The sequence below is a fragment of the Lonchura striata genome, chromosome 18 (assembly GCF_050655825.1).
Source record: "Lonchura striata isolate lonStrDom1 chromosome 18, ASM5065582v1, whole genome shotgun sequence".
Taxonomy (NCBI): domain Eukaryota; kingdom Metazoa; phylum Chordata; class Aves; order Passeriformes; family Estrildidae; genus Lonchura; species Lonchura striata.
The window spans coordinates 15,201,264-15,223,432 of NC_140720.1; the positions used below are offsets into that span (position 1 = coordinate 15,201,264).

Below are 22,169 nucleotides of genomic sequence, written 5' to 3' on the forward strand. Positions count from 1 at the left end.
AAGCAAGCACACAAGGATTAGCATTAGAGGTCATCAATCCCTTCCTAACACCCTGTCATGTCAACCCTTAATATCCCACTGCTTGACTAGACAGCTTCCCCTTACACTAATTTCAGGATACACTGGCAGTAAATAGTGAGGAGGAAAGACAACTTTTCTATTGGGGTACCAGGACTCTAGACTTGAACTCCAGCAAAAGGGGAGACAGGAGCACTCCCTGCCCCAAAGCAGATTTAATTTCAACACAGCACATGTATCCCACTTGCTCAGCTACAGGCACCGGACACACTCATCAGCCTCCAGTGGTTTTTGTCCCTTCCCTGCAGTTTCCAAGGCAGGAGAATGATTTCCAAAGTTTCCAAATCTCAAAATCTATCAGTTCCAGGAATACTCTACAACCACAGACAGCAGCAGGCTTCTTGACCCACTAATAAGTCTCTTCACTACCCCATCTGGCCCCAGTCTTCCATTCCAGGATAGCCATGGACTACAGGGACTAGAGGAAAGCTAGTCCATCTCCCCTCAGCAGAAACTCTCCCTTGCATTATCTACAGGATCATTAAGGAGCCTTCAGGCTTCAGGAAGCACTAATCCCAGCATTATGCAGTTTAAGGGATACATTCACAGCTATTCTTTACCTCCCACAGTGGTGCTGGATGTCGTGGTGGTTGTGGAAGCAGCACTTGTTGTAGTACCCTTTTTAGTGCCAGTCACAAATTCAATCTGGGAGAGATGCACAGGAGAAAAAGATTTAAAAAATGAATTGTTATGATACACAGCCTTTTTTAACCCACTGCACCTCTCTAAGTTTTTTTAAAACAGCTTTAGTGTGATGTAAGACATTGGACTGGCCTCTGAGATGCCCATCATGTGGGGAAGGAAGACATAGACCTCAGGCCATGAGAATTAAGGATTAATTAAGCTGCAACCCAGCTCCTAAGCCTGATACAATAAAAATGTGTTTGTCTACTGGTACAAGCACAAGATTTGAGACAGCTCAGACAGGAGAGATCCTGGTCATTTACCTCTATATTTATACAGTTAGAAGCTCATATTCATTTTCCTGTAAGGAACATGCAAGGCAAGTCCCTGCTTGTAGAATTTATGGTGGCTGCACCACAGCAGGAAACCTGGCAACAAGAGCTCCAACAGCACTGCAGCCTCAGAACTGCAGATCTGGGCAAGGGCATGATCAGATACCTGGGTTACTGTGCAAAAAAACCAAAACAAGCAGCAAGACACAGCATGCACTGCACAAAAAACCCTCCATGTACTGGAGATGGAAGGAGCCTTCTGCAGCTTAGGTGGCAAATCTCTAACATTAAACATGTTCTAATGCCAATCACTTAAAAGAAACACAGGACAGGAATGAAATATCTTCCAAAGCCCATCTGTGTTCTTTTTGGGGCATATCTAAGAATAACTGTGCTTGTCACAAAATGCACAAAGTTAAAATAGGCCCAGTTTTTCCGGGAATTGGATGCAACAAGTTAATACCACGGAGAACAGAAAGCAGGTATTGTCTCCCACTGAGACATGGTGAGGAAATTAAGCTTTAACTAGGCTAGGCACCAGGCAAAATGTCATAAATTAAGGAAAAAGCTGTTCTTTATTCATTATCTTGCCTGTATCTGACTTACTGAATGCCATTTCTAGAGCTCTGGTTTAAAAATACTGACAAAACAACAGGAAATCCAGTGGAACAAACAACCTATAAATGGACCTATAAGGAAGGGCAAATAACTTGATCTGTGAAGTATGGGTAAAGACATGCAAGAAGAAAGGAGAGATCTGGGATAAAACAAGCAGTTTTAGCACAGAAATAGCAAAGCAACAGAATGAAATTCAGCAGGGAAAGGAACAAAAGCCCTGCACCTGCATCTCTTTAGGTTTTGAGCAGGTACCTTTGTGCGTTCCTTCTTGGCCTTCTCCAGTTTGTCCATCTCGATCTTCTGGGCTTTAGCTGAGAAAGAGCAGAAGATGGGAAGCACTAAGAACAGTAAAATTCAACAGTTCTCATTCACAAATTCCCATGATAAAAAAAATAGATTCAAATTCTAGATAGAAAAATTAAACTGCCATGAAAGCAACTGCTGCTTTTTAATCAAAACACTGCAGCACTAATTTAATGATTTTAGAGATGAAAACATCACAGAACCAATTTAAATTAAAAGCCTTTCCAAACTGATGAAGCATCAATAACATTCAGGCACATCCAACCAGAATGGAGTCATTAAAGAGCAGCATGTGATGACTTCTCATTTATACATAAAGTGAAAACTCCAGTGCAGTTAATTAAGTACAAAACACAAAGACCTAAGCTAGGACAAAGAAAAAGACTTCCTGGAATTACCTAGTGCCTCGTAATATGAATCCTCTGACCAGCCATGAGGATCAAACATGTCCTGAAAAAAAAGAAATAAATCAGATTAGAGCTATTCCCACAGAAACACAAAACCCAGTGCAAAAATGTTTTACGTATTTCTGCTCTCTGATGATAATCAGAGGTGACAATGACAATCATCACTGATTTCTTCCTGTATCCCAGTGACACAAAGGTCCCATCAGACCTTCTTTTATGGGACTTTTATGTTCTGTTGTGAATGAAGAAACAGCTTTGAAGCAAAAAGGATGCTGTGGTAAGTCATGCATTTTTCTGTTACTCAGATTTTTCCCCGCTCAAGGAGTACCATTCAGAGCTCCACACTTCAGCAGTTTTTGTGCAGAATCACTGTAGCAAAGGTTGAGGCACTGAGGCTCAGTGCTACACCAAAATGTTCACTTCACTGCAGAGGCTCAGACTGAGGTTGCCTTACAAGACTCTAAGCAAGCAGGCTCAAGAAAGCTTGAGGTGAGACTTTACATTTCTGTGTTACCTTTACCCACTCCTTTTCCAGTCAAAAGCACTGCCCCTCACCTTTGGATAATTGGTTCCGAGTTCATCAATGGAACAAAACTGGATCAGCTTTTCATAGATGCTGCAAAGGAAAAGCAAGAGGTCAGAACGGAACCAGGGAGGTAGAAGGGAACAGAAGTGTTTCAGATGTGCCAACAGAGAGAGGCTGTCACCTCTTCACACTAGTGGAATGAGAACCTGGGAAGCTACACCTGCTATGATGGATGTGGCACCCCATTATTCACAGTATTTCCTATCCCCAAAACATCTCCCAGCTCCCAGAACAGTCACATCTTCTAAAGTACTTCATCTCAGGCCTTCACATTTAAAATTGAACAAACACACCAACTTCCAGCTGCTGCTTCCCCAAACACAAAGAAGAATTTTACTGTTTCAGCCACAAAATTGAGAAAGACAATTTGTAAGCAGTAGTCCTTCCTGTTCAGGATCCTTCTGTGACAACTCCAACAAAGAAAAAAAAGCTTCAAATTTGCTCTGTAGTGCTGTGGTCACATGAAAAGATGGTGGCTCACCTGGGATTGCGAAATTCCTTTTTCCTCTGGATGATGTAGTTCATATCCATGCCCTCTTTCACTTTCCTCTCATACAGCTTTTGAATTTTATCCTACAGGAGAAAGATTATAGGGTGAGCCAGGATGAAAAGGAGCAGCACACCAGCTGATTACTGTGGAAAGAAGCCAACTGAACCAGTGACCTCCTTGAACAGAGCTAGGATTTCACCTTTACACCAGGGCCAGGCTGCTTAAGAGACACTTCTTCCTTGAATGTCTGAAGTACCTTCATGAACTGTCTGTTTGGTAAAGAAATTCTCTTTGCACTTACTGAAGGCTTTAGTGATTAAAGATCTACATACAAGGCACAGACTCCTCCTTCCCAGTCTGTTCTTTCCCTTTACAGCCATGACACAGAAATCCAGAGGTTCTCCCACAACTCCCAACACCCACCTGCAGCCTCAGGTGAGCACCTGAGAAACAGCAGCTGGGCTACACTGCCCACAGGGCAAAGTTCCTGCTCATCTGTTAGCCAGGCAGAGCCAGAGCCAAGTTCTGCTGGAGAACTCAATCCAGTGTGATCATCAGGTATTGCTGGGGCTGCCCACTGCAGCCAAATGCTCTCAGGGACAATGTGCTCATAAATCCCTGCTTTGTTACCAGTCAGATGGAATCAGCTTCTCTTTGCACATCTCCCACAAGGCACAGGCCCATGCCAAAGGCAACTTAACTGACCCAGGTTGCACATTTCAAGCAGTCTACTCTCCAAAAGGCTAAAAGATTTAATATCAAACATGATTGTTTTCCTTCCTCAGTAAGGTGGATGAAAGTACATAAAAGTATTCCTACTCTGGTGATGGTAAAGGGACAGCAGGGGCAGGAGCTTTCAGATCAGGGAGTTAAGTGGCACTGTTAAAATATCTTCAGTAATTTGCATCATCTTTTATTTATGATAGAAATTTCTCATGTACAAGAGGCACATAAAACAAGACCAGAGCTGGGGCTTCAGTCTTTCAGGATGGGAGAAGCTGAGTCAATTTTCCTTTGTTGCTTCTGGATAAGTCACTTCATGTCTCCCTCCCTGGACAGTCAAACACAGAGCTGACTATTGTCTGAGGGCTTGCTGCAGCCTGAATAAAGGAGGATTGTTAAGAGCTGATATGAAACTCAACGACCTTAAAAAAATTTCTATAAGATAAATTTTCATCAGGTTGTCACAAAATCAGCAAGAGGAAATGACACTATCTCCATGTCCAGCGACACGTTGTGAGGTTTGAAGGAACAAACTGCAAAAAGGTGAATCTGGGGAGTAGAAATGATTGAATAGGTATTCCCTTTTAACCCCTCCCCATGGAGTAGCAATGAAGTTCCCAAAGCCCAAAGATGGGCAACTAGTCAGTCAACTTTATAATAAGAAATCCTCCCTTTGGCAGAGTTCAAAATACAGTTTATCAGAGGAAAAAATTGACAAAAGAGCAAACTACCAAGTGAAAGGCCCAGAATGTTTTGCATTTCTAAGGAACAATCCCATCTCCTTGCTCAAAGTGCTCTAAGATGTGGTTTGACCTGCCAACAGAGGACAAGTTCCCCTTTGATGTAACACACTAAACTTCTGTCAAAGGGGAAAAATTCTGCTTTACTCTGTCTACTCCATCAAGTTCTGTGCATTCCTCAGGTCTAACACACTCCAGTTCATTGATGTCAGAACAGTAAAATCCTCCTGCAGCACTAGAGGAGGTTTGGGTGTGCCCAGGTATGGTGTGTGGAGAGGAAAGCATCATCTGGATGGTGAGGCACTCTGAATCACCACTGCATGTTAGGGGCAGCTTTATAGAGCAGCCCAGGAGTGATTCTTTACTTGTATTTCTGCTGGGAAGAAAACCAGAGTTAAAAGTCAAGCGTGTGTTAGGAGACAGCAGTCCCTGCTCTTTCATTTGCACTCCATGAGGAGAACACAGAAGTTTATTGCAAACTTGGTCACTGCTGTTATTTGGGTGTGCACCAGAGAAAACATGTGTTTGTGTTCTTTTGTTGCCTCTAAGCTATCAGCCTTCTCTCTCAATGTTTACCATCCAGAGACATGTAGGTGGAAAAGGAATCCAGGCACTGCTGCCTCAACTATTCCAGTTTAGGGGATTTTGGGCCCGTAGAGAAAAACAATTTGTTCTTTGCCAGGCAGCTGAATTTGCTGAGGTAAGAGGAAAGCAGCCCTGACACTAAACATTGCTTCTGTGTCACTGCTGGGATCAAGACCTGTTTTAAAGCATAAGTAACCCACAGAGGGTGGAAAGCAGCTTAAAGCTACTTTGAAATTCCTAAACTAGAACTGCTGTAAAGCCTAAAGCATTAACACAATGCATTCATAAAGTCAGTGTGGTAAAACCCAGCTTTAATGCTGGAGCTTTGCCTTGTGCAAAATTACTGAGCAGGGTTCCTAAATATGCCCTGAACTACAAATATTTAAAAAAAAAAAAAAAAAAAAAAGTGGAGTTATACCAACCTGCAATTGGTTAGAACATCTGCCAGGAGGCTCAGGAGGGATTTTGATCTCATCTGGAGACATGTTCCGCACTCTCTCTGAAAAAGAAGCTGGAGAGAGCAAAGTGGGATGAGTTCTGGCACTACTGATGGGCATTTCAGCCATACAAGTCATTAAATTTGTTTTATGTCAGCACTACTCCCTCACTGGGAACCCAGGGCAAAGGTGATGAGAATGCTGACAACTGGTACTTGTGGTGTTTTCAAGGAGCTGAGCAAGAAGCAAGTAAAGAATCTGAAGGTTGGGTTATTAGAAGAGGGGATGTGGTGCTTGCTTTATTGATACCTACACTCTTGGAGAGAGAATGGGACTGTGCATGTGGAGGAACACAGGATCCATTTTATGCAGTCTGGTTCTTTGCCATTTTGGAGGAGATAATCACTTGGTGAATATTTAGTTCAGGACATACCTGGATGAACCAAAATGGCTCAAGGAGAAAACAACACTCCCCAAGGCTGTCAAGAGTTAACCACAAGAAATTACATTTCATCCTTTAGTTAACACTTCCTTAACAGGCACTTTGATCTTTGCTTACAGAGACAGACTATTGCTAGAAAGAACAACTCGTCCTGCAGGACTGGGAACAGCCCAGTCCAGATTGCCAAATTTCCACAGCTGTTTGTACTGGGATATACTACTAAAGTACCTGACTGCCCTATAAAGATTAGTTCACAGTTATCAGCAAAAGAATCAGCCACATTTCCCCCCATTGCTTGCTACTTTCCCACTATTATGGGAAAACCCAGGCAGTTCTCTGGCCAAGCCTTGGAGCAGAGCTTTGTGCCCCATTTAAGCAGCTGGGATTGTTTTCAAGCATAATTTGTCCAGGGAACACATCCCAGAATTGCTCCGTAGTGGATAAGAGACCTGAGAGCAGCACACAAGTCACATCCACCAAGTTTTTCCCATGTGCAGCTCCTCAGTTACACACTGCTCAGTAAAGCTGCCTGAGCTACAATTCCAGCACCCAGAGTTCAGCTCCTCTGGATAAAGGCCAGGAGGGCCCAAAGGCCAGACAGGGCTGTAGGAACCCTGGGGAGCTAAGGCTACAGATAAACAACCCCACACATGATCAGTGCTGCTACAGTTTCCATGTCCTTTGTAAAAATGTGAAGCACTAAGGACAATATCCTTTGGAGAGGAAAAGCTGGCAGGCGACCACTCATTCTGTTTGATCAAGATGTTGCTGAGGGTGAAATTCTTCAGCAGTTGCCAGTAACGAACAAAAAGTGTCCTTTGGCATTTTCCAAGTGGGAGCCTTTATGGAAGGAGGAAAGCTTGCCAGAATCCCCAAAGAAAGGCAGGCAAAGGGAGCACCCTGACAACAAGGCACACATTTGTTACAGGTTACAGCTGCTGGTGGGATGGGAAGGCCTCTGGGTTAATTAGAGCTTCAGGAAACCCAGAAAGACAGTGGCAAAGACACAGAAGTGTGGGTAATACAGCACACAAGGCTTGCTGGGAAAGGTAAAAGCTGGTTAGTGGCTTAAGAGGTTCACAGCAGAAGCATTAAAAAAAGACCATTAAATCCAGATTTCATAAGGAAAGAAAGCACCTGTGTAAAAAAAAAAAAAAAACAAAATCAAGCCTAGTTCCACATTAGACATCCCACAGGCTCCCTTGTCTTTGCAGGTGAGCCACAGAGAACAAAACATTTATGAGAAGGGAACTGTGTGCTCATATAAACTCAGGAACTCTGGGCAGGACTCTATTTTACCAGCAAAAAAAGTCAAAGTCATAAGAATATCTTCAGCAATCCATTCCAAGCCCCCTTGAAAAGGAAATAATTTTGGAAGCAGAACAAGAGCTCCCAATGAGACAATATATTTTGATGCATGACTTTTCAGGTTTGGTGCTCATCTCCTCTTTTGTTTGAGCCTTGTGAAAATAATCCTTTATCAGCATTATGGGGGAAAACATCTTTTAATGGTTTACAATGAGCTGGAACTGAAGAATCTTTGCCTCCTGCAATCCCACCAGAGCTGGAGGCAGCTGAACACTGCCAGCAGCAAGGCAGGACATGCACCTCATAAACTGAGCACAAACTTGCAGCATTACTCAGTTATTTCATCACTTCGCAGCCAGACTGAGGTGCCACATCATTGGGAAGAACAAGGTGAGTTTAAGGTGGAGTTTAACCCCTTTGGGCTTATTTACAGTAAGGAAGTACAAATTATCCATGCCCTCCAGCAGTCCTCAAACTTGCTCCCCACACAGCCAGAATGGCTGATTCCACAGCATCTTCCCACCAGATCTTTCCCTAGAGGAAGGGGCAGTTGGGGTTATAATCCTGGCACTTGCATGTATGCCCATATGTTCCTGTATAAAACATTTTGTGTTTTCCAAGTCCCAAGGGCAACTTTCCACCATCTCTACAGCAATAACTGCAGATGAACAGCTCACAACAAGGTGTGTCCTCACAGGATACATCCAACTGCTCTGTGCATCCTGTTATTCCTGTCAAGACCAAAGTTTTACTTTGACATGAGTCACAGGTAGTGACACTGGCTTCAGGCCCTAATTTGCCCTGTGCTTTGCAGGCTCACAGCCCAGAGATCTCCAAGTGTGGACCTCAGGAAGTGGCTGTTGGCACAATTAATCACTCCAGGCACACCCAGATTCTGGCTCACAGTAAGTAAATATCTTCCCCAATCAGATTCTCAGTCCTGACAAAGAACTAAGGCTGTGAAGCAGATCCCATGAGTCAGATGGCGATGCAAGAAAGCAGAGGCCACTGCCCCTGAAAGCTTCCTGTTGCTAAAGGACACTGCTGCTGGTGCTTAGTCTGTGCATTCTCCTTCCACAACCTGACCTAAAAATTAAAACCTTCATCAGCACAAGCAATGGGTGTTTGTAGCTTTTTGGGCAGTCAGCACATGCACTGTGGTAAAGGAGAGCCACTCCTCTGCACAGGCAAATATCTTGCAAAGACTCAGCATTTCAGCAGTCAGTGAAGGATATTTCACTGATGTCAAGGATTTGCTCACCAGATCTTGGTAAGGCACTAAAAATAATAAATGGAAATGCTGCATTTAATGTGCTTCAGTTTGAGATAGACCTATACCAAATAGAAGAAGACAATCTGCAAAGCAGGAGACAAAGTGGCACTGTGCAAACTGTGAGCACCACTTCCAGAAGGAAATGACTGCTCTCAGTCCAAAGGCTGTGCTGGAGACATTGTCAGAGAGCACACAGGAATTTTGTTTCCTGCAGATGGGTAGGAATGTTTTCCTAGTGCAGAGAAAACCAAAAGAACAGAGAGCACAGGAGCTGGCTGTACAGGACAGACATGGTATGGATTGTGGCTCTTGGATTAACACTGCTCCCAGGTGGGATGAAGAACTCCTGTCCCTTTCAGGGGTCACATATATGCTGTGTTTGAAGCAGCCACAAGGGATTAGAGGCAGGTTCAGGTGCCAGTTTCTTTCTAAAGGTCACACTATATAAAAAAAACAAGGAAAGGGTCAGAGCAACAAGGATCAGAGCAACAAGGGCTTCCCCTGGAGACATGCAAACCGGTGGTGCCTGCTCTCTAAACTGCATTCCCTGGCACTCTAGTCAAGGCTGCTTGGCAAAAACCAGGGTGTGGGGGGGGTTCTGATTTCCTGGCACCAGAGCAGCCAAATCAGAGGGAAGAACTGGAGACAACAACATGCCAGTGAGTCACCCAACCATGGAAGGACACCAGGTCCCTTTCTGCTCTGTGGGCTGAGAAATGCAGAGGGAGACCTGCAACTCAGCCATACTTTCTGCTCTTATGAACACTGACTTTGTGCTTAGATATCCCAAGGGCTGGAGAGAACATTTCTTAAAATCCAAAAGGTAAACAACCATGCAAAGAACTTCAGGGCAAAAAAACTCTACATCTTAAAAGTATTCTTTTGCAGAGCTGCAGGAAATAGCAAATGCAGTGTTGTGGCAGCACTATGAACACTTCAGAGTGGTACAAAAAGCCCAAAATGACAATGCTGATGTAGAAATCTATGAAAATAAGTTTTGCACATATTTCCTTCTCTACCACGGAGCTGAAGCCTTCCCTCTCATTCTGTCAGCCATTGGTTATGTGACCACTACTTTGGCAGAAGTCAGGACAACTGTCCTTTTCCCAGCAGCTCATCCCTGTTTTCTTTGTGCCAACTCCAGTGCTCACCTGGCATGCTCTAAGCACATCAGGGAATGGATCCAGCTGGAAGCCTCACAGGGGAAAAAAATAAAAAAGAAAGAAACAACAAAAAAAGAGCAGTGAAGATGGATCCCAGCTGGCCCCCACTCCCAGAGCTGCTCCAACATTATTGTGCATCCGGGGAGGTAAAACACAAACAGTGCTTTTGGCAGGAGCCTACATTTATTTAATACTTAAGCAACTGCACAATCACAGACTTTAATAAAAGTGATGCTGAAAAATGTAGGGTTATCTCCTGAGAAGGGCAGGCCTGTACTCTTTTAATGGAAAAAGCAGTTGTGGAAAACTGTCCAAGGAGGACCTTGATTTCCATAGACTGATAGGCAAAACTTGAGATGTCCAGATTGGAGCAGTTACTCACTTTCTGTCAGAAAAACTCACACCTTTTTCCATTAAAGACATTTAACTGTGAAAGCCCAAGTTTCCAGAAAGGGAGTGGTTCTTACATTACTCCAACTGTAAGTCTCTTGCTACAGTTCCTTTTCAACTAGATAAGATATGGTCTAATGGAACAGACCTACAGAATCCAGCATGGCAAGTATGCTGGCCTCTAATAACCTGGTTCTGCACAACAGCCACACTGCTGTTGGGAAAGGATATTAAAGATAAGATTGCAGAGACCTCAGTCCAGGTCTCAGATTCTCCAACACTGCTCACCCATGAGCTGTGACACTACCAAGTACTCCCTGTGCTGCTTTTAAAGCCATGTGCAAGTCTTGGTGAGACAAAGAAATCCAGTCTGGGCAGTCACTGTGGGGAAAGGAGACTACCAGAATTGTAACCTGAGCCTTACACCTTCAGTAAGAAAGGACTTTCCACTACATTGCTTCACAACTGCACAGCTTCACCCATATTTTCTGTTCAATACAGAGGAAAAGAGCAGTTGGCTTCCAGAGATTTTGGGGTACTTTTTAGCTGTTGTCTCATCCATGCTTCCAGGGTGCATTTTGAGGAGGATGAGTAGACTGGAGAAAGATTTCTGTTGTATTTGATGATGAGATTTGTTGAAGCAGTTTTGCCCTCTAAAGGCAGAAAATCCAATAGAGCAGTTGCAAAGTCTGGGCAGGCCAACTAAAAAGGACTTATAAATCCCAGACTTCAGTGATGGCTGCTGTAGGAGTCACAGCTGAGCACCTGAGTATTTACCATCTTAATTTACACTTACCACATTTTATGGCTGAAATATAAAACTGATTTAAGAGATGAAGCAACTTCCAAACTCATTACTTTTTAATTATATTATTACATGATACCACACAACTGCAGGAGTCATCTCAGGAAGAGAGAATCAGTTCAAGACAGTCAGAAATGCAATATAAAATGCAGTTTCTGTGCAGCTCCGAAGAGAACAAGCAGAGGATTGTATTTCAAGCTGACAACTCTGGACTTTCCAAATCTAATAGTGGTGCAATGAATAAATGAGATGTCACAAAAATCAAGTTTTAGTAACTATTAGAAAACACAGAGTACTATGTCAGCACAGCAGCTGCAAATCTGTAAATGGCTCACATTTAAATGGGGATACTTTTAGTGAGTTTTGGAAGCCACAGAACAAAGTCATCACTCTTGGTTCCATTGGCTCTGTCTAGACAAAGCTACACTTGGTTTTAAGCTTATCTAGAAAAACACCAACACTGCCCTTTACATACATGTTTTAAACATGAAATTATTTTCATAATTTTAGGTATGAAGCCTTTCTCCCAGAAGAAAAGTTCACTGAAAATATTAAGCAGTAATTGAAATTACAGCATTGCCAGGGCAGAGGGAAGATGCTTTTTACTTATAAGGTCTAGCTTGAATAAAAACCTGTGAATAAATACTTTTGAGTGAACTTACCAACTAGCTCCTGAGGATCTCTTTTCTCCACTTCTGAGAATTCCTGCAACAAAGGAGGAAGAAACAGATTTTAGTCAAGTTTACCTCCAACCTAAAAAGCTACACTGTTAATTTAGAAATGTACAACTTTTTTCTGAGACAAGAGAATAAAAATTAAGAATGAAATCCAATTTATTAGGTAAGAGGACAATGTCCAGACCCATGAAAGTCAAAGTCTAATAGGATGCTCCATTTCTTTGCGAAGCTAAATTTAATGAAAGAATTAAGGCTTTGTTTCACCAGCTCTTGGACACTGAACTCATTTGGAATTCCAGAGAAACTGCTGTACACAAAGCCTTTCCTCAAAACAGATCAAGCCATAGATTCTTCATTTTTGGTGACTGGCCCTGGGCACCAAGCAGGAGTCAGTGTTTTAGAGCACAGTTAGGTGAACACAGGCTGGATCCAGCCCACAGGAGAATCCTTTAGTCCTGGGAATGCCAACCACAGACCCGTGCAGCTCCCAGTGCTGAGCAGGATCAGCCTGGTGCACTCCCCAGAGGAATGTGACAACAGCCCAGGTGCTCCCAGAGCTCAGGGACTTCAGGGCAGCTCCTGATCAGCCTCTCCAGGCTCTGGGAGGCTCCTGGAGCTCTGCAGAGTCCCAGGCTGCAGAGGTTTGCCAGATGTGTGTGTATGATGCTAAATTCATCTCTGCTTTGGCTGACAAACCCTCTGCAAACCAAACTGCCAGGGAGCGTGGTGGTGATGCAGATCCCGTGTTCCTATTTTAGAAGGGTGATCCCACTGGCAGTTCTCTGGCTGCTGCTTTCCAGGAGTGATACAGCCAACCTGCACTGGCTTGCAGTGCTCTGTTTGGAGATGGCCACACAGCTAATCCTTGCCTGGTTGAAGAAATCAAGGACACTTCATTTGCAGATGTTTGCAGCAGAGTGTGCTGAGCAGGAGGCTTTATGTAGGATAAGACAATCTTAAATATGGTTTCACCATACTGAGACCAACACCCAAATATTTTGGTGCTTCTGGGAGATCCCAGGAGAGTCACAAGCAATATCAAGTTCAGCACAAATAAAGTTTCTGAAACATTACCAGCTGTATCCCAACATTGCCCTCTTCCTCTGCCTCCCTCCTAAAGACCTTTTGTGACTCACTGGACTGTTCGTCCAAAATTCCTCAGTGCCTCCAAACACTGAAGCCATTCATTGAACCTGACACTAACAGAATGGTGCCTCCTTGCTGCTTGGTAACAGCTCCCTGACCCCCTCCTTTTCTCCATTTCCAGTCAGGTGAGAGGTGCATCAGGTGAGGAGAGAGCAGTGAGGTCACCAAGGCAGATGTGGGAATAGCTTGTGCCAAACTCACTCTGAAAATGACCCATTTTCAGAGAAGCCAAAGCCCTCTGGAAGCAGAAAAACACATTCTTTGTGTGGCACTAACTGCTACAGGGCATTTTTTTATAGCCATTCATGGAAAACACAAAAAAAAAGAAAAAAAAAAAAAAGGAAAGCGCTATTTCTGCATTAGTACACTTGGATCACAAAAATACAAGGCTAAAGCTATTTTAGAAAAAAAGCTATTTTACAAAAAGAAAGAAGTACACAGAGGAACACACATCTTCTCCCTGGCCAGCTGGCCCCAGGCCCCTCTGAGACGAGCTGAAGTGTCACAGCTCCAACCCCTCTGAGACAATGCCTTTGGTGTGTGCATCAACAGCTCTTCTCCCAGAGAAAAAATTAAATAGGAGCATGACATTTCAAAGCAAAAATTTATGCCAAAGCAGTAGCTCTCTCTGGTGAGGGCACTGGACAGGAATCCAGGGAATCCAGACTGCGTTCTCCACAAACCTACGTGGATGAGGAGTTCACAGACTGGGTTTCAGGTCACCACTGGAGAAGTGGGAGCAGTTCTGTGGTAACTCATAGGCTGTGAGGACAAATCCAGATGACCATGGGGGCTGGAGAAGCTCACGCAGCTGCAGATGCAAGGTAACATCTGTCCAGGCACATACAGTGACTCACCAGCTGTAAACACATGTGTCAGGAGGCTGATCATTCCCTTTCAGGGGGAAGGGAAGATGGGTAATTAAAACTATTTCTCACCTTGGTTTGAGACAACAAGCAAATGTTTGTAGAGGTGAAAGGAGGGATCTGCTTTAGCTCCAACCTTGACTAAACTACATCCTGCACTCTTATCTCTTGTAAATTTTAAGTGGAACTGAGGGGGAAGTGGAAGAGACAGGCTACCTCCCTGAGCACTTCTTGGTCCTTCCTCATACCCAGTTCTGCATTTATTATTCTATTAAGCTTCCCATCTCCTTCTGCTCACTTCTTACAAGAGAAATAATCCCCCAAAATAGCAATATTGCCAGGCAGGCACTTAAGCAACACAGTGGCACAGACAAATTCAGGTCATTAGACATGGGCTACGTGGCCCCAAAAAGGCTGCTCTCTTATTTGGACCACTAACAGCTCTGCAAGGGGCTGTGCTGCATTTCTGACTTGTCCAGAAGCTCATTTTCAAGTCTCTTGTATGCCTAGAGTTAGTACCAAGCATAAGTACACAGCTCTCAGGAAACATGAACTAATATACTGACAGAGAATCCGATGGCTAAACCCTCTCCTGCCATGTACCTTATATTAGACAAAGATCTCGGAAATGTCAGCTGCTCTATGAGCTTCCAGAACCATCAGTAAGTTTGCTTTAACCAGAATTTTCTTCTTTAATTTGTATCCTTTAAGTCTGTCCTGTTTATAACAGGCTAAATCAAGCCAGTGCTATCAGGCTCCACTGTTTTGCCCTGGCCCACACTTTCCCACCACAGCCACTCCAACAAGTCCAGTCCCCACATCCACAGGCCTCAGCCAAGACATCAGAGAGCCCAGAGCTACACCAAGCAAAAGCAAACACGTTCAGCCCTGGATTGCAGCCACACCTCACTGCCCAGGGACAGGAATTTTGCTTAGTGATGAGTTCCTTCATACCCCCACCCACTGCTCCATCCTGAACGGGCTGGAGACATCAACACAGCTTTTCATTAACTTGGGCTGCTTTCAAACCTCTGAAATGCCTTCAAAAAACAAATGGATGACCAACTTCTCCTCCAGTGCTTGTTCATATTTGCTTAGTTTGCTGTTGAAAACTCTGAGGCAAGCACCAACAACTTGACTAAAGTTTGGCAGATGAAAGGTTTGAGATGTCTTGTTCAAAGCTCTGAGTATCTACTGAAGATCCAGAACGCTCCAAAAACTTCCAGTGGAGCAATCACATGAGAAGGGTTCTACACTCCCTTAGGCTAATTTAAGTTTGAGACACATGATGAGTACAATGAACTGATTAGGAAAGACAGCATAAAAACAACAAATCTGCAGATCTTACCTAATACATTAAGTGGAATGAAATGGAGAATCACTAAGTGGAAAAATAAGGTACAATAAATACTGGAAAGTTGCTACTTTTTGGTTATGAAAGAGAAGAAATATTTATGCGTGGATGAGAGATTTCTAAAGGAATTCCAAAGCATTTAAACAATGGAAATTTGAAGGTAACTGAATTTTATATAGGGAAGTTACCTAAACCCACTTAGGAAAAGGTGATCTCTCTGCAGATTACATCACCAATACCCACTGTGTTATGTATAAGTATCTCACATGGAGCATAAAATCAAGCAGGTGAGTGGTTCCAGCAGGAGGGATTTTATGTCAAAACTCCCTATCAGAGTAAATATATGAAATTACTAGAGATTTCAAGCATCTCAGAGCTAAAGGCATCACTTAAAGAGTTAATTTTCATTTGAATTCTGAGGCCTTTCAAAATTAAGGCTAAGACTTTGCTAGTGACAACTGTACCATAGAGTTTTTACAAACCAAACCACTGAAAATCTGTACAGAAGCAACTCTAAATTCACTTATTGCTCAACTGAGTTAAAAAAAAAATGATAAACAAATAAGCAAACCCCAGTACTGTGCTACATCATGAACTCAGCAGGTTGATTTTCTGGCTGCCATCTACTCTGCAGCCTTGATCTCACAAGATCAATGGTTCAAGGGCCCAAAGCCAGACAGCCCCATTCCAACAGAGCCTCTGAAAGGAGTCAAGGGATGGATGCCATGGTGCTCCAGAGCCAAGCTGGAAGACTGGAAACACAAAAACAAGCACGAGGGAGACTCCTTCCCCCTCATCTGGAGCCTAATAAAGAACAGACTGAAGGGCACAAGCTGCTATGGACAAAGTATTTAAAAAACCCCAAACTGCACCTTTTCCATAGATGTCTGTGCTTCCAACAACAATTGTGCACATCAGCTCACTGACAGCAGCCAACAGTTATGCTGTTACTAATCCTGTTTGAGTATAGGAAAACGTTTTTCATTTTTTCCACTTTCCCAAGACAAATGGTTTTTTTCCAAGCCCTGGACAAGATGACTGCCTGCAAGAACTTGGCTCGTGAGTGCTGGTTCAGTTTTCATGTATCATCATCAGTTAAAGAGGAGTAAGATGAAGGAAATGTGTATACACACACATAAGGAAAGTGCTGCATTTTGCCTGGAGCTTTCACCTCACTGGGGTGAAATATAGACCATCTTTTCAGTCCTACAGTGTCTCCATCCAGTTACATAAAAAACAGTGTCTGCTCAAGCCCCAAGGAAAATAAAAACAACCCAACACAATCCTCACAGCATGGAACAGAGATTAAAGGAAGGAAGCAAAACAATATGAATCTGAGACTGATGAATTCCAGTTTGGACAGGCTTGCCCAGAACAGCTTTATTTAATAGAAAGAATGGACAGACTTAAAACAATGCTCACTAAATCCTTGCTGAAACAAGACCCATAAATCCAGCTCAATGCTCACATCTAACATAACTGCTGGCATTAACTGTCACCACAAGACACAAATTCAAGCAATTCTTGCAGAAGCAGGTGCACATGTCAGTGCAGGTGCACTTCAAGCTACCAGGAGAAATGGCTCAAGAGACAGGAGACACAAAACCAGATCGTGATGGCTTTAACAAAGATGTGAATTTTAAGAAATGGTGAAGTTAATGTCAGGTTTGCCACTGCTCAGTTGCATTCCCAGCCTTGCAGCCAACTGCAGCTTCATTCTTCCAGTGACTTCCAGGTAATATTAAAAGCAACTAGCTCAGACAGTACCTTCCCTCAACATTTTATTTTTTTTTCAGCAAGGCTCTTGTGTTGCAGAATTTCTTCTCTCTCCCAACTACTTCATGTGATTGTTTGCACATAAATTTAATGCCAATTTAAACTGTCAGCCACAAAATGTACAGACTAGTCACATCATTATCAAGCAGTATATTAGTTTGAAGATATTGCAGAGAATTTTTCAGTACAGTGCTTCTACCAGTAGCCAGGGGATCTGCTGCTGTAACAGCTGTTACAGTGGATTTCTTGAATCTGAGCAAGTGCCAGCAACATGTTTTTGTAATTTTCCCTCCTCTCTACAATTCTGTGTAGTCCCAAAACACAAACAGCCTCACTTGGCTGAGTATGATGGAAAGAAATAATAAATTAGCAGAAAGTGTTAGAAGAGCTGTCTAAGCCAATAGTGATGATGGCCTTGCCAGAGCAAACAGGTGAAAAGTCTACATCATGCAGGCAGCAGGAGAAAGCCCTGAACCCTGCCTCATGCTTTTTTTTCTCCCCTTTCTTTTCTTTTTTAAAAGAACATGGTAGCAATTATGTTCTTGTTTTTCCTCTACAGAGATCAGAAGTGCTCATGGGAACAGAAGACCAGAAATGTCTCACTTAATATTAAAAGTGCATGACATGATTTCATTTCTTGCTCCCCAGATCTGCCTGATGTTGGTGTGCTCCCAGGCTGAAGGCAGCAGCGTGCATGTCAAGTGCATTTAGAGTCTGGGGAAGAGAAAGCCAGGCAACAGGAGTACAATGCTTTTATTCCTCCTCCCTCCACCCTTTTTCTTTTCTTGTATTGTGAGAGGAGAATCCCAAGAGAAAGCTTGAAACAAGCACATTTCCTACAGCCATATCCTGTTTGCCAGCTCTGCTACATAGCTCCAGGCAAAGCGCCCAGTTCAGCATAAGAAATTTAACTAAGAAAAACCTGTAGGGACCATGATCTACATACCAGGAGAAATACAGCAGCTCAGAAATAAGCCACCATATGAAACCCTGATACATCCACCCTTCAGTGACACTTATATATAGGCTTTACAAATCTGTTTGGAGATAGTCACAGACAGAAAGGAAAGGAGGAACAAATCAAACAGTCAATTCCTGTGCATAGCTGAGACTGCCTTTTACTTTTCCAGCTAAATTACATCTAAAAATACACATTCATTAATGAAATGAAAAAAAAACCCACCCACTGAAAAAATCCCAACCAAGACCTGGCAAAACATTTCAGCGAGAAAGAGCTTTAGAAAAGAAGCATTCATAGCATAAAGCCTTTAAATAACTTCTTTGAAACTTGACTCCATTCACCTGACATATGCTATCTCAGTATTTGACAAAGATTATTTGTTAGGAGTAATTTCCAGTCAAGGAACTGTGTGCCAGAACTTTTGCTTTCCATGTGGAGGTACAATGAGTAACACCTGCTTCCCAGTGAAGCATGGTCCCAAAGCTACCCGATTCCCTTCACAGCCCAGGAGCACAACAGCTTCCAGCAGCCTGCCCCTGATCTACACAGCCCAAGAATTCTTTCAAGTCCTTTTTGCTTACTACAGTGAAAAAGAAATTCATTGGTGAAGAACCAGCAAGACATAACAAGGTTGGAGGTGTCAAGGTACTTCGATGATTTTATTTTTTATAGTTTGTTGCAGTGTAGAATCAAGTAGAAGGTGAAGGCGGGCTGTGAAAATTCTGAAGCCTCACAGCAGCAAAGGAAAAGCTCAGGAGACAAAATTAACTTCTTGCACAAGCCTTCTCCACTAGCACACAGTACTAAAAATTCTTCATGGTTTGGAGTAGAGGCAAGGTGTAATAGCAAGTATCCTCAGCGAGAAATTCACTCCTTCATGAATGGATCCCACGGAGTTTATCCAGATTTTGCTCCTTCTGTACCCAGAACAGGGCAGCTGGAAGGAGCTATTTTCAGCTATTTGCTGGTATTTGAGGCAATGTTCCATCTGTGCTGACTGCTCAGCTTCTCACTGTGACATGCACAGACCTGCACACTCAGAACACTGTTTGAGAACAGCAGCCAGAAATAATTGCAGCTACAGAGCCAGACTTGAAGAACTCAGAGCTTTATCAGGTGAAATATGCAAGGGGAAGCAGCTCCAGAAAGGACTTTTCTTCAAGTTTAAAGACAAACAGAACAAGCCTGGCTCTTCTTTGGAAGAAGGCAAGCCACACCTGTGTCAATAATCCCTGGTATTCAGTACTGCAGGGAGTGAAGAGTCTGCTGCAACATGTATGCCCGGCGGGGAGGAAGGAACAAGCATGTCCACGGACATGTCTCATCTTCCAAACAGCTCCAGAGCTGGATGGAAGCCAGGAGCTCTCCAGGAGGTATTCCAAGTTCAGAGCCCGACAAGGCTGTGATCTGTCTCCCTCTCAGACAGAGCTGGAGACAGGAGTACGTGTGGCAAGGGGCAAAATAATCCCAGTTGCCAAATGTTGTTTTGCTTCCTGCACGCAGACTGCCTGTGATATTCTCTGGCAATAACCAAGATTCGCCCAGATATCAGCTGGTATCAGCTGGTTTCATGTCTGGGCAGTGCAAAGACAGCATTTGCAGCTGAGTTACCTCTACTCCTCCCTAAACTCTCTGCAAAACTCTCTGGTTCTCTCTATAGAGCTCTGAAAAAGCATCTGTTAAACCTAAAACAAGGGAAAAACACACAGAGTTGGAAGCATTTTACACAATTATATTAAAAGGAAGCTAAAACACAGAAAACAAATCTGAGATTGCAGTGCTTATCACTGGCACCTTCAGGCAAAGGAATGAGTGAGGAAACAAACCACAGGAGTTCTAACCTTGACCCCAACCCTGGGAAATGCACAGTTCGTGTTTGAAAGTGTTTACAGAGGTATGCTCACAGCCATGCATAATGCAAGGATATTAAGTTAAGCACAGAACATTTCCCAAACATACTTTTCCCCTTCTTTGGAGCAAAATAATTACACCTGAGATGAAAGCTAATGAGTAGGTTCAAGTATTTTTTGAGAACCTGGCTTGATGAATGTGTGCTGAATTCAGAAAAATTAATATGCCATATCAAAGTAAGAGTTAATTTCAAGGATTACATTACTGCACACACACCCATTTACTGGTTCTCAGCACTTACCACTTTTACTTTAAATCAAGATAATTTTGGTATTTAAACAAACAGGTCAATGGGTAGGCAAGATAAAAAAAACCACCGCAGTCAAAAGCCTCTAAGTATTAGTACACACCTACACATCATAACACAGTAGAATTACTTTACAGGTATGCTGGATCAATAAAAGCTAAACATAATAAAGAGCTGATGATTATCAAGAGGAGGTACTTAGACATGCTTAGAGGCACAGTATTCCTCTGAAAATCTGACAGCCTTCTGAGAGATCCCAGCTTGGCTGCCTCTCCATACAACACCTCGAGCAGGCAGAGGGGACCCTTAAAACAAAATGAGGAAACGAAAACATCAAAGTAGCCACCTGTTCTGAAAAACTGCTACCATGTGTCAGACATTCACCTGCCAAGGGAGTGGCAAATTTCTTAGCTTTCCTGCACTGGCTGGTCCTGAAACAACAATGAAGGCTCAAGAGTTAATGATTTCCCTCTGGGAAAACTCCAGGAGCCAAGCTGCAGGGCTGGGCTCTGTCCTTGATCAACACTTGCAACCTGTTACTCATCCAGCCCTCCAATATGAAGCACAGAACCCCTCAGGTGAGGCTTGGAGCACAAGGTCAATATTTTAAGGTTCATTTTTCATTTTCCAGCAGGGCTGGTCCATTTAGTGAGCTCTGAAAGCTCATATCTTGTTACTGCATCAAGACTGTAACCAGAGCCAGCTGCTGGCCAGAGCCCCAGCACCCTGTTAACCCTGTCCTTCCAAACTAACACAACACCACATTTCACACCTAAGCCCAAACCTCCTTTAGTTTGTACCCAGGGCTCTGTCAGCTGAGGAAAGGGCACAAAGAACTCATCCAGGCTGTGGATTTCACTCTTTCAGCATCACTGTTAAAGAACAGATTTTGTTGACTATTTCTTCTCCCTTCCAAGCAGAAGGTTTTGTTTCTAAAGTGGTTTTAAGGCAGATGCTTGTTTACAATTGGTGACTGCTCGGGTAAAAGGGATTGTGGCCATTCACAAACCTGTCCTGTGCCAGAGCCTGAACATCCATCCAGCTTTGATTTCTGGAAGAGCAGTTAGCTCTATCCAGATTTGAATCTCCAATTTCCCATGAATGCCTGAAGCACTACAAAATTCAGTTACAGGATGCAACTGAATAAATCTGAATATATCTGAATCTGTTGCTAAAAAAGAAGGATTCTGCTTTTTGCTGCAAGCACAGTGTGTTTCTGAAGAACTCACAGATGCTCAGTAACATTAATTCCATGGGCTAGAAGTCTGCTCTGGAAGAATGCATCTAGGTGACTGATGAGGCTTAAATATTCTCCTCTTCCTGGCACACCTTTCCTCCAAACAGGTGCATAAAAACTTCTCTATCTCGCCAAGCAGTGTTTGACATGACAATGTTAGAACTTGGAAAGCTTATTGTGGCTTGTTCCTTGCCAAAAAAATTAAAACCACAGGAAAGCTGAAGTCCCAACCAGCACTTTGTATTGGCTTCCCCTCCAGTGAGGAACCAGGGCTGAACAGCCAAAGGAGTGCCCCTTCATCAAAACCAACGAGGGCAGATTCCCTAGAATCAAGAGAAAAACCTGAAAAACAAATATCTTCCCAGTGGGGCTATCTGAGGCAGGCTCTAAATTCCACTCTCCCCATCATCTCTTTACGAAAGAATTTTTACATCATTCCCCACTTTCTGTCCCCTCTGACTCCACCCACAACTGACTGCAACTGACTCTTCTGGAGGTTTTGTGTCTGGCACTATCCAAGTGCACAATGAGGCCAAATCACAGGGTGCACCAGCAGCAAAGGAACTGCTCCACACAACCTGCCTCCATTATTCAAGGTATAAGCTCTAGGTAGTTCATTCACAATATGTACAAAGAGGCAAAGCAAGGAAAAAAATATGTATCTTCAGTGCTTGAAATGACTATAATTGA

General features: G+C 43.2%; 1 protein-coding gene across 2 annotated transcripts in view; it reads right to left on the reverse strand.

Moving 5' to 3' along the window:
* SAP30BP (SAP30 binding protein) overlaps positions 1–22,169 on the reverse strand; it is a 31,698-nt gene that overhangs the window by 3,841 nt on the left and 5,688 nt on the right. For both annotated transcript variants that reach the window (XM_021541665.4, XM_021541666.4), the window contains 7 exons: positions 11,967–12,009; positions 5,909–5,997; positions 3,430–3,521; positions 2,918–2,978; positions 2,354–2,405; positions 1,905–1,963; positions 639–723 (listed from right to left, as the gene is read on the reverse strand). In XM_021541665.4, the coding sequence (XP_021397340.1) occupies positions 639–723; positions 1,905–1,963; positions 2,354–2,405; positions 2,918–2,978; positions 3,430–3,521; positions 5,909–5,997; positions 11,967–12,009 (481 nt within the window). The remainder of the gene's footprint in view (positions 1–638; positions 724–1,904; positions 1,964–2,353; positions 2,406–2,917; positions 2,979–3,429; positions 3,522–5,908; positions 5,998–11,966; positions 12,010–22,169) is intronic.